Here is a 12,873-nt window from a genome sequence, read left to right on the forward strand (position 1 = left end):
TTGATTTTTTTTTTTATAACACTCCAACCTTACAGCATTCATCTTTCTGAAAGAAGGAAGATTTGATTTACTGAAGAAAAATTGGAGAGAGCATCACAAAGATTTTACCGGCAAGCTTGTGACACAGAAAAAAGATGAATGTCTTTCAGGAAGAGACGCCTCTAGCTTGAGGGCATCCATTAGAACACATTCAAGCAATCTGAAATGGAGTTTCTTAAAGCAGCAGAAATCTAAACCTAAATACAGTCTCCTAAACTAATCAAAAGCATTCAAGAATCTTGATAAGAGATTCTCTTAGAAACTCCTAAACCTTATTACTTCTAAGATAATTTATGTTTCTAGCTCTATCCATGCATTTTTCAGAGAAGAAGAGAACCACCTTCTTTCCCGGACTAATACCAAGAGCGAATTTCCATGGTACATTAGTCAGCCTATTAGAATGCAATGAAGGACGATATGAGAAAAGGGTAGTATGTCCTCTGAGACTTCCATCCAGTGTTCTCCATCATCTCTCCTCATCCTTCTTACATTCAGCCACTTTACCAGGTGTCATCTACATGAAAGATGATTTGTCTCCTGACCCAAATAAACACAATGCCTGCTCCATGCACCGGAAAAAAATTACTTCTGCCACTCTGTTCATTTGTGGCCTCTTTCTTGCTTATTCCACTATTCTTATCAAGCTCCCTCTGTTTTCACCTGAGCCTCACTCCAGGTGACAGTAATGTATGGATGAACAGGTACTTGTCTGTCCCATTATTTCCTGAAATCTCTAAGCATTTGAAAAAATGCAATGACAGTGAAGGGCACACAGTTATAAGAGCTCTAAGGGAGGAATACTTTCTTTACCTGCCAATGCAATAGTCTAGGCATCAAAGAAAGAAGAGAGAGAGAGAAAGAGAGAGCTCCTCTCTCTTTCTCTTGTGGCAAAAGCTGGTATAAGCGGAATATTAAGACACAAATTGCATTCAGGCAGGTCACTAGGTGTCAAAAGATATTAGATGCCTGCTGTGAGGAAACAACAATTCCCATCTGCTTCTGAGAAAATAATATTTTCATTTTCAGTTTTTATTGAATGGAAACTTTTGGGAATATGTCTTTATAAAGGGTATTAAGTCTAGCAAGTATAACATGTTCAAAATGGCTATAATCATCATTGTGTTATCCATAAAGCAGCAGATTTCATTTGGTCTCTTTAGATGGGATAAATTGGATTCTTTTTTCCCCAGCTTGCAGTTTTGTTGCAGGACCAGATGTTTCTCAAATGCCACATGCTGAGGCTCCTATACTGAATGTAGCACCTGACCTTCTCTATAATTGACTAAAAATATTGATGTAATGGCATGGGTCTGATTGTGATTTATTAAAACCACTGCCGATCCCAGGCCAGCTGCCAGGATTGCAGCCGGCTGATCGTGTGGCATTAGAAAAGCCATCAATAGTGAAACAAAACAAATGACATTAATGGGAAAGTATTAGGCCTACATAGCCATGGCTACAAGGAAATTATGTGGATTCCAAAGGAGGGTCAAAATAAAAAATGCCACAAATGAAATTTCTATATATTCTAATATGATTGAATTTATAAGACAAAATGCTACTATAATTCTTAAGATAAAACACAAAGGAATTATACTTAAAATAATTTAATCCTCTTTACTAGAATTTTGCTCATTGTGCATATTTCTTTTAACAGGCTTAGGATAGTTAAATGCATTATAGCTACAGTATGACTCTGATTTCTCTCTAATGCCATTTATGTTTTCTAGAATTATGCTAAGTGAAGAACAAAGTACACTGTGTTAGTCTCATTTATTATAACCATGTCCATAATTTACAAGCTGATTATGCAAGCCTCATACAAGGGAAATCAGAATAGTTAACCACTCTCAAAGAATGGTAAGTCAGCATACGTTTTATCAACTACATTTTCTTACACAGCTTCCTAAAAAAGGGCACCAAGGTCTAGAAATCCACTCTAATTGGAATTAATACTGAAAAGGTCTATTTTAAGATAATTGTATTAAAGGCATTAGGGAGCAACCAGGTATTCCAAATAAGTAACAGTTGAATGTGACACTGAACTAAATACAACGACAAAAATATCAGCATGGAGGCAATGTGCTTTGCTAAGCATTGTTTTTAATAAAATCTAAGTTAAGTTATGAGATCTATAAAGAGGAAAATATCGATTCACTAATATTAATTTTCCTTTCAATGATGAATCATTTGTTGTTGCTCTTAATTAAAAATGTACACATTTAAAAGAAAACAGTTTGACAGCTGTTTTTACTCAAGAGTAAAAAAGTAAAAAATGTTCTGTAAATTTGGGGAAATATTAAAATTTCAGAATTCAATTTTTTCTGGCTTTATAGAATAATAGAGTCGAACCCTTGAACAACTCTATTACAGAAACACTAATTATTTCTAGACAAATACATTTCACAGTCCATTTAGTTCTCCAAGATACTTTATTACACCAAAATCACTTCAGAAAAACACTTTCGTGTTGACAGCACAGGTATACTGAGCTATACAATGGTATAGCTATCACGAGAAATAATTTTGATCTTATAAAAATGACCCCTTTGGCATAAGTTGCCTAAAGGCTTTCATTTTAAAATTGTAAAACTCCCTTTAGGTCAAAAACAAAAATTTTAAGCCTAAAAAAAAAAATGTAACAAACACATATTTAGTTCCCAGTATGTGCCAAGCACTGTACATCAAAGTAATCTTCTAATTTATTCAGTACCAGCTGTCAAAATGACTGTAACAAATCTGTTACATTAAAGTATCTGGAAACTCTAAAATCCTCAATACAACTCCCCTTCCCCAGTCCCCTCCAAACACACACCCATAGGCTTTTACATGTTGCAATATAAGGCACTAGAGAGCCCTGACCCAGTAATTCATGTCATTCCCATGACCATTCTTGCAGCTGAGATCAGCTGGAACAGTAATTAAAACAAACAAACAAACATGGTTTCTGCTTTTACTCAGTCCTTTTGCCTTCAAGACCTTGACCTGCATTCCTTCCTCTGAACACCAAAAATGATATGCCCAGAAACGTAATTCATTTTATTTAAGTATTCTTCACAATAAGCATGATGAGACATATCTACTCTATATTAGTGAATACTTGTACTCAAAACAAAAACAACCCATATCAGATAGGTTTCAACTCAACTAGTTTAAAGTTCAGCTTAAAAAAAAACTAAAATCTTTTTCTGTTTACTGGAAAATCTCTAAAACTAGACTCTGATGTCTGCTAGACACGTGAATTGCTTAAAACACAAGCAGAAACCAGTTACGCCTATATATAATATACAAGTAATTTGCTGTTTTCTTTTGTGGTTGTTGTCTTCCAGAAAAAGTTATGCAGAAATGCGGAATTAAAAAATATCTTTCTAATGGGAAAATAAAGAACTTTTTCATTAACATTACTTAAATGAGTCAAAACATGTTCCTAAGACTTGTAGAATAAAATATTCCAAAAAGACTAAATTTTATGATTTATCTAAGTTCCTTAGTCCTAGAAAGTAAATATTTTGTTTCTAAAATTAGAATAAAAAATTGCACGTTCAGTTTGGTAATCTTAAAAGGAGGTAGATGTAGTAAATAAAATTTTAAAGATGGTATTGTTTCATCATAGCCCTGTAATTTGCAACAAAACTCAAGAAAACAACACATATTATTATGTTTTCAAATTTGTGTTAAAAACTCAAAAGTGTAAAATAGGGAATAGTTTCTTTAAATAAAGTATTGTAATTGTATAAATTCAGATATAAGTGCAACTAGTAAAAGCAGTTTACACTAACTACTTCCCTTAACAGTTCACTTCAAAATAAATAAATATATGAGCAACTATTCTTTTTGAAGTAGTTGAAGGGAATTGAAATTTCCACAAAGATCCATAACTATAGCCATACTGATTTTCTCCTTCCCCTTTGCTTTAAATTCATTGCAGAAGATAAAATACAAAAGTAAATTACTTTGTTCTTCATCTGGCCTTGATCATATCCAAAGCCATTTATCTAAACCAAGGACTTCTACAGAAAATCAGTGGCCAAATCCTAAAGGTATAACTTTACCTCACTGCAGAATTTCCCCAGGCTCCATGCTTGTCTGTGAGAATGTTGATAATTTTCTGGATTAGCTGAGTTGCTGTCACATGGTCTCGATATTTGGCTGCTCTTATCAAATGATCACACATCTTCTCATCTTCTCGTCTGTCTGCTGAATACTGGGCACACAGTGACTTGGATAGGAAAAAGAAATATCTATTAATACTATAAAAATATGGAAACAAACCCTTTACATGCATTATGAAATAATCTCTAATATGAACTGAACCAACCAAAACTTTAAAGTGACTTTTACATCACTCTTTAACTGAATTGACAGAGTTGGTGATCTACTCTCATTACAACAATCCCCCAAGAATTTATTTCTCTGAAGTCACTCATAAGATACACTCAGAAGTGGTTAATATTTAAGCAGAGACTTGAATAAAGAGAAGCAGCCAGTCATGTGAAGATGCAGGGTCCACATTACAAGCAGCATGAAGGGCGGTTGCAAAGCACTCAAGCAAAGTGAATAAAGGGAAGAGTGGTATGAAATGAGTTTGGAGAAGCAGGCAGGGGCTGCATCATTTAGTACAGTGTAGTTATGGTAAAGAGTTTAGATTTCATTCTGATGCAATGGAATACCAGCAGAAGGTTAATTACAGAAGTGACGTGATTGATTTACATATTAAAATGATCACTATAAGCTCCATTTAGAGAATGGATTGTAGTGGGACAAGAGGGTTAAGGAGGGAGGCTACTGCAGAAGTCCAGAAAAGAGACATTGGTGGCCTGCAACAGTAAACTGAGCTGGTTCTCAACACCTTTAGAAAATGACAAAAACAGTTTGGTCTTTTAAACCCCAGCTCTGTAAAATGGACCACCAGCACTAGAATCACCTAGGAACTTATTAAAAATGCAGAATTATAGGTCCCACTCCATACCTACTAAATCAAAATCTGGATTTTAATGAGATCCCCAGGTGATTTATACATTAAAGCTTGAAAAGTACTTTCTTAGATATCAATTTTGCCAAAAAATTTTAGGATTCTTTAGCAATACTCAGTACAATACAATCACTAGTTTCCAAGTTGCTTATTTCTTTTCTTTTGGAATTCAGACACTTGTGGTGTCATGTTTATGGTGCTATGCTACCTAGTTAATTGTTTAAAATTAAAAAAACAATTAATGTAAACTTAATTCTGGTCACAGAGTCTATTGGGATCCTTTCCCTTAAGCTCCAAATGAAAGCTCACATATACATCCACATGTATACACAACCTATGATGAGTAATAAAAATTTGATGTTGGAGCCCTTTCCTACTGTATAACAGTTTAGATAGATTGTTGCCATACACCATCCCCAGCACTGTCCCTGCAATAAGAGAGGGCCTTAACTGTCCTAAACCAATGAGAGTAATAATCACACCCACACTGACAAACTGTCTAAGGGAACAGCACTTGATCTAATTGGTACAATTAAGAGGAAAGGTCAGAAGTTTTGCTGGGTAATTCCTTCCTTCCTCTTACAGTGTAAAACAGGAAGTACATAATTCCAGGAGTATTGAAAGCTCTTTCTGTAGGAGAGAAGCAAGCCTGAGGATGAAGCCAAAACCCAAAGGTAGCAGAGCTATGAGAATTACAGAAATAAAGAGTAAGAGTTTATTCCAAATGGAATCATGAACTTCTGGATCAAAGACCAGCCTACCTTTATACTTTCTGTGAGACCTTTCTTTTTTTCCTAAGACTTTTTACTAGAACCTGTAAGCTCCTGTTCAGTAATTGAAGGCCAGTGTGAAGTGGGTTTTCTGCTCCTAACACCATAAGCAGCCCAACTGATATGGTGTTTATGTACATGCATAAGGAATCAAATATCTCTTAGTCTGTGCAAAACACTAGGCTATAGGGATAAAAAGTTGACTTAGCTTGATAGCCTTTGCCCTGGAGAATCCTCACTCCTTACAGATTGTGAGGAGGGAAGTGGGAATAAAAGTACAGTAGTCCCTTGCTATGGGGTGGGGGGAATAGGATCCAGGACCCCTACGAATACCAAAATTTGCAGATGCTTAAGTCCCTTTCACACATATCATATAATATATATTATATTCAATATATATGAATATATATTATATATGCATATGAATAAACGTAAGATTGGGAAGCAAATCAAAAACCAGACTAAAGCATCATCCTTGGTAGTATCTCTTGTCAGTCTTGGGCAACTAACTCACTTTACCTCGCCAGGTCTAACTGTTTTCATCTGCACAATGAGAGGATTATATTAGCTCTAGGAATTGTACAATTGGAAGATTTTGGCCAACCTCTAAGAGGTTAGTTTTTGTACACTAGTAAAGGCAAAGTACTTCTTTTACCTAAACACTGATATGAAGAAAATAAATCATGTTAGAAATTAGATTTATAAGAAATTAAAGGCAAATGCTGGACAGTACATTAAAAAGACTGAGCCAAACCATAGGACAATTCAGTTTGTCAAAAATATGATTTGAGCAAATAAAAGAAAATATGATTAATAAATACTTGAAGGGGAGTAGTTTAAGTGAAGATAACTAGGGAATGATTCCATTGTAACAAAAATGTCAACTGCTATGTGATATTTTCAGAGATTCATCCCAGAACTAGGCAACAACCTACAGGTTATTTCACATCTAACCCAACCATACACTGAAACCAATAGGACAACAGGACAAAATGGGAGACATCTGAAGAATTTTTATACCTTCACCATTCCCTACTATATACATAGTCTACCCTTGTCTAACCTTACCTGACAAGAGGAAATTAAAATTACTGATGGATATTAGAAAATAACTGGCTTCTATACTCCCCTGAAACACCACATACCTTCATATTAAATGTACTATTTTAAAGGCTATTATTTCTGTATTTTATTAATATTAGAATAATTTAACTTTATCAAATCATATTTTGCAAACATTTGGTAAGCAACTAAAGTTTGCTTTAAAAGGCATAATTCTATAAAGAAGAGTTCAAGGTATGTTAAATAGTAAAATGGTTTAAAGTGTTCCTTAATGGATCCTCCTTTACAATTTAAACAGCAACTTTTCATATCTGACATAAAATCTATAGATATAAATCACATTAAAGGGCTATTCTTTCCTGATTATCAATCTCTGTCTCACTGTGGAACATTATAGTCACATGTAACCTTAAAACATGATAAAAGGAAACCAAACAAGAATGTTTTGTAAAGATATACTGAACTTGTATCTATTCTTTAAAACTTAAAAATGGAATTTGAATATATTCTTATTAAAAACCAATAACAAATTCAACATATGACATATCACTCAAAGTCAAGTACAGATGAGGAATTCTGCTTCAAGATCAAACACACGTTACTTATTGAAGGAGTATATATTTGTGTGTGTGTGCTTGTGTTTAAACTTTGGAGGTACCCCAAGAGACCTTGCCAAAATGTACCATCTATCAATAAAATCAAGGGCCAGGTCTAGTACTTGCATTCAATTTTACTTTACATCAACTTTTCTATATTCCTATTTTAAGCAACACATAAACTAAGTAATAAGACGTCACAACAATAACCCCCAAAAATCTGAATCTTAAAAACAAAAGAAATAAGCATCTTGGAAACTACTAATTCAAATATAATTGATTATTGCTAAAGAAATCTAAGATTTATTAGCATAGAATTAATAAAATATAAGATAAATACACCTAGTTTTGAAAAAAAAAATCACTTACTCGCAGGGTGAAAATAAAGAGAGAAACAATTTAGACTGAACATTTATAATTCAAGTAACTATTCTGGCTCTTTAAATGTAAATAAAGAAATGAAGACAATACCACATTCAGTCTTTCCTTCCAGATGCTACGTCTCTACCTAAGTTTACTATGTGTCCTTTTTATGAAAGCTCAGAGAGGAGTGAACTTAAAATTAAGCAGATTTTTCTATTATCCTTCTGCTATCACTGTGATCACCATTCTTGGTGGTCAGACGTTTTCTGCATCATTTCCCAGTATGCTGGCATTTTCTCAAGGCTTTGTCATATGTCCCCTGGCAATATCATCCACTCCCATATCATCTATTATTATCAACTTAGATCTAGCTGTCAAATTTTTCGTATCTAACACAGCTGTTTTCCTAAATTCAAACCCACAATTCTATTTGTAGGATAGTCTTCAATCATTCAATAAGTACCTAAAATTAAAAATGTACAAAACTGAACCTACCACCTTTATCCGAAACATGCTATTAAACTGAAAAGGGAAAGCTTTTCTATTTCTGTCATCTGTGACTTCTCAAGTTCCCGCACTTCATATCCCACCACTACACTTAGCAAAACCTCTTAACCACTCTTATCACTGTCCTAACGTAGATCTTTATTCACTCACAACTCAGCTCTTCAAATAATCTTCTCTCATTTTATGAGCAGTCCCAGAATTGTTCCTAGAAGAATTTACCTTGGTAAAACACAGATATATTTATATACCCCATCCTCAAAAAAAACATGATTGTCTAAAATATCAAACAATTAGAACCAAATTTTACTAGCTAGATCTGTGTGTGCGTGGCCTTCTTATAATTCACTACCATGGCATATAATCTTTTACATGCTTGTCTATCCATCCTATATGCCAGATACACTCAGATTATACGCTATTTCCGAAATATCCTCAAGACATTTTCAAGACCCAGAAAGTATATTTCTCCTACAGCTTTTACAGGTGAAACAAGAATAAAGATGTTTATTGAGAATGTAAGATGGGAATTTGAAAGGCAAACTACTAAAGAGGAACTCACGCAGAAAAAGAGATACAGAAATAGATCCTTTTGATTCTTTGGCTGAATATAAAAATGGAAAAAAATATGAAAAATTCCAAAATAATTGGAAATTAAGCAATTCATCTCCAAGTAACAAAATATGGAAAAAACATGAAATCAGAAGGAAAATTAGAAAAATTTGTGGGACTTGGCCACAACAGCATTTAAAATAAAATTTATCGCTTTCAATTTTATATTAGAAAATATTAAATACTGAAGGAAGAAATAATACAAATATTAAAATCAGATGACAGAAGCTAAGGAATACAGTGCATCCAATTTTGCATTAAAGGAATATAAAACTAAACACTAGTATAATTTGCCCAAATAAACACAAAAACTTTCAACAAAATACTACCTATAAAATGGATTATACATCAGGATGAAGTAGAGTTTATCTATGAAATACAAAGCTGGTTTAATATTTAAATATCAATCAGTATAATTCACTATAAAACAGAAAAAAAGGAGAAAAACATATCACCTTAATCGATTTTTTTTCCAAAAGCAATTAAGGCAGAGGACTGGGGTTGGCAGCGTGAACACAGCCTGAAGGGGGCTAGTGCGCCACGGCTAGCCAGGAGGGAGTCCGGGAAAAAGTCCAGACCTGCCGAAGAGGCAAGAGACTTTTTCTTCCCTCTTTGTTTCCTGATGCGCGAGGAGAGGGGATTAAGAGCGCCGCCTAAAGGAGCTCCAGAAACGAGCGAGCGTGAGCCTCGGATATCAGCGCGAACCCCAGAGACCTGCATGAGACGCTTAGACTGATGCTGCCACCACCAAGAAGCCTGTGTGCGAGCACAGGTCACTATCCACACCTCCCCTTAAGGGAGCCTGTGCAGCCCGCCACTGCCAGGGTCCCGGGATCCAGGGACAACTTCCCTGGGAGGATGCAGGGCGCGCCTCAGGCTGGTGCAACGTCACACAGGGCTCTGCCGCCGCAGGCTCGCCCCGCATCCAAACCCCTCCCTCACCCTGGACTGAGTGAGCCAGAGCCTCCAAATCAGCTGCTCCTTTAACCCTGTCCAGTCTGAGTGAAGAACAGATGCCCTCAGGCGACCTACACACAGAGGCGGGGCCAAATCCAAAGCTAAACCCCAGGAGCAGTGCAAACAAAGAAAAGAAAGGGAAATCTCTCCCAGCAGCCTCAGGAGCAGCTGATGAAATCTCCACAATCAGCCTGATGTACCCTGCATCTGTGGAATACCTGAATAGACAAGGAATCATCCCAAATTGAGGAGGTGGACTTTGGGAGCAACAATATACATATTTTGTTCCCTTTTCCTCTTTTTGTGTGTATATGTATGCTTCTGTGTGAGATTTTGACTGTATAGCTTTGCTTCCACCATTTGACCTAGGGTTCTGTCCATTTTTTTGTTTTTTTTCTTAACAATTATTCTTTATTTTAATAAATTTATTTTATTTTATCTTACTTTATTTTATCCTCTTTCTTTCTTTCTTTCCATTTTTTCTCCCTTTTACTCTGAAACGTGTGGATGAAAGGCTCTTGGTGCTCCAGGGAGGAGTCAGTGCTGTGCCTCTGAGGTGGGAGAGCCAACTTCAGGACACTGGTCCAAAAGAGACCTCCCAGCTCCACATAATATCAAATGGCGAAAATCTCCCAGAGATCTCCAACTCAACGCCAAGACCCAGCTTCACTCAATGACCGGAAAGCTATAGTGCTGGCCACCATATGCAAAACAACTAGCAAGACAGGAACACAGCCCCATCTATTAGCAAAGAGGCTGCCTAAAATCATAATAAGGCCACAAACATCCCAAAACACACCACCAGACAACCTGCCCACCAGAAAGACAAGAACAAGCCTCATCCACAAAAACAGAGGCACTAGTCCCCTCCACCAGGAAGCCTACACAACCCACTGAACCAACCTTAGCCACTGCGGACAGACACCAAAAACAATGGGAACCTCGAACCTGGAGCCTGCGAAAAAGAGACCGCAAACACAGTAAGATAAGCAAAAGGAGAAGACAGAAAAACACACAGCAGATGAAGGAGCAAGATAAAAACCCAACAGACCTAACAAATGAAGAGGAAATGGGCAGTCTACCTGAAAAAGAATTCAGAATAATGATAGTAAAGATGATCCAAAATCTTGGAAATAGAATACAGAAAAGGCAAGAAACATTAAACAAGGACCTAGAAGAACTAAAGAGGAAACAAGCAATGATGAACAACACAATAAAGGAAATTAAAAATACTCTAAAAGGGATCAATAGCAGAATAACAGAGGCAGAAAAACGGAAAAGTGACCTGGAAGATAAAATAGTGGAAATAACTATCACAGAGCAGAAAAAAAAAAAAAGAATGAAAAGAATTGAGGACAGTCTCAGAGACCTCTGGGTCCTTACACGCACCAACATTTGAATTATAGGGGTCCCGAAAGAAGAAGAGAAAAAGGAAGGGACTGAGAAAATATTTGAAGAGATTCTAGTTGAAAACTTCCCTAATGTGAGAAAGAAAATAGTTAAGTCCAGGAAGCACAGAGAGTCCCATAAAGGATAAATCCAAGGAGATACATGCCAAGACACATATTAATCAAACTGTCAAAAATTGAATACAAAGAAAACATATTAAAAGCAGCAAGGGAAAAACAACAAATAACACACAAGGGAATCCCCATAAGGTTAACAGCTGATCTTTCAGCAGAAACTCTGCAAGCCAGAAGGGACTGGCAGGACATATTTAAAGTGATGAAGGAGAGAAACCTACAACCAAGACTACTCTACCCAGCAAGGATCTCATTCAGATTTGATGGAGAAATTAAAACCTTTACAGACAAGCAAAAGCTGAGAGGGTTCAGCACCATGAAACCAGCTTTACAACACATGCTAAAGGAACTTCTCTAGGCAAGCAACACAAGAGAAGGAAAAGACCTACAATAACAAACCCAAAACAATTAAGAATATAGGACTAGGACCATACATATCGATAATTACCTTAAATGTAAATGGATTAAATGCTCCCACCAAAAGACAAAGACTGGCTGAATGGATAAAAAAACAAGACCCGTATATATGCTGTCTACAAGAGACCCACTTCAGACCTAGGGACACAAACAGACTGAAAGTAAGGGGATGGAAAAAGATATTCCATGCAAATGGAAATCAAAAGAAAGCTGGAGTAGCACTTCTCATATCAGACAAAATTGACTGTAAAAATAAGACTATTGGTGCTTCCCTGGTGGCACAGTGGTTGAGAGTCTGCTTGCTGATGCAAGGGACATGGGTTTGTGCCCCGGTCCAGGAAGATCCCACATGCCACAAAGTGGCTGGGCCTGTGAGCCATGGCCGCTGAGCCTGCGTGTCCGCAGCCTGTGCTCCGCAAGGGTAGAGGCCACAACAGTGAGAGGCCCGCGTACTGCAAAATAAATAAATAAAGACTATTACAAGAGACAAAGAAGGACACTACATAATGATCAACGGATCGCTCCAAGAAGAAGATATTACAATTGTAACTATTTATGCACAGAACAAAGGAGCAAGTCAATATATGAGGCAAATACTAACAGCCATAAAAGGGGAAATCGACACTAACACAATCATAGGAGGGGAATTTAACACCCCACTTTCACCAATGGACAGATCATCCAACATGAAAATAAATAAGGAAACAGAAGGTTTAAATGATACACTAAACAAGATGGACTTAATTGATATTTATAGGACATTCCATCCAAAAAAACAAGAATACACATTTTTCTCAAGTGCTCATGGAACATTCTCCAGAATAGATCATATCTTGGGTCACAAATCAAGCCTTGGTAAATTTAAGAAAATTGAAATCGTATCAAGTGACTTTTCCTACCACAACGCTATGAGACTAGATATCAATTACAGGAAAAGACCTGTAAAAAATACAAACACATGGAGGCTAAACAATACACTACTTAATAACGAAGTGATCACTGAAGAAATCAAAGAGGAAATTAAAAAATACCTAGAAACAAATGACAGTGCAGACACA

The 12,873-nt window shown here is 36.2% G+C and overlaps 1 protein-coding gene across 4 annotated transcripts in view; it reads right to left on the minus strand.

The window, feature by feature from the left end:
- LRBA (LPS responsive beige-like anchor protein) overlaps positions 1-12,873 on the minus strand; it is a 728,899-nt gene that overhangs the window by 377,837 nt on the left and 338,189 nt on the right. For 3 of the 4 annotated variants that reach the window (XM_033402948.2, XM_033402953.2, XM_012535502.3), the window contains exon 37: positions 4,092-4,258. In XM_033402948.2, coding sequence (XP_033258839.1) covers positions 4,092-4,258 — 167 coding nt within the window. Of the gene's footprint in view, positions 1-4,091; positions 4,259-10,778; positions 10,931-12,873 lie in introns of those variants that run through there. The other variant, XM_033402962.2, reaches the window with a different exon arrangement.

The sequence above is a fragment of the Orcinus orca genome, chromosome 4 (genome assembly GCF_937001465.1).
Source record: "Orcinus orca chromosome 4, mOrcOrc1.1, whole genome shotgun sequence".
Taxonomy (NCBI): Eukaryota; Metazoa; Chordata; class Mammalia; order Artiodactyla; family Delphinidae; genus Orcinus; species Orcinus orca.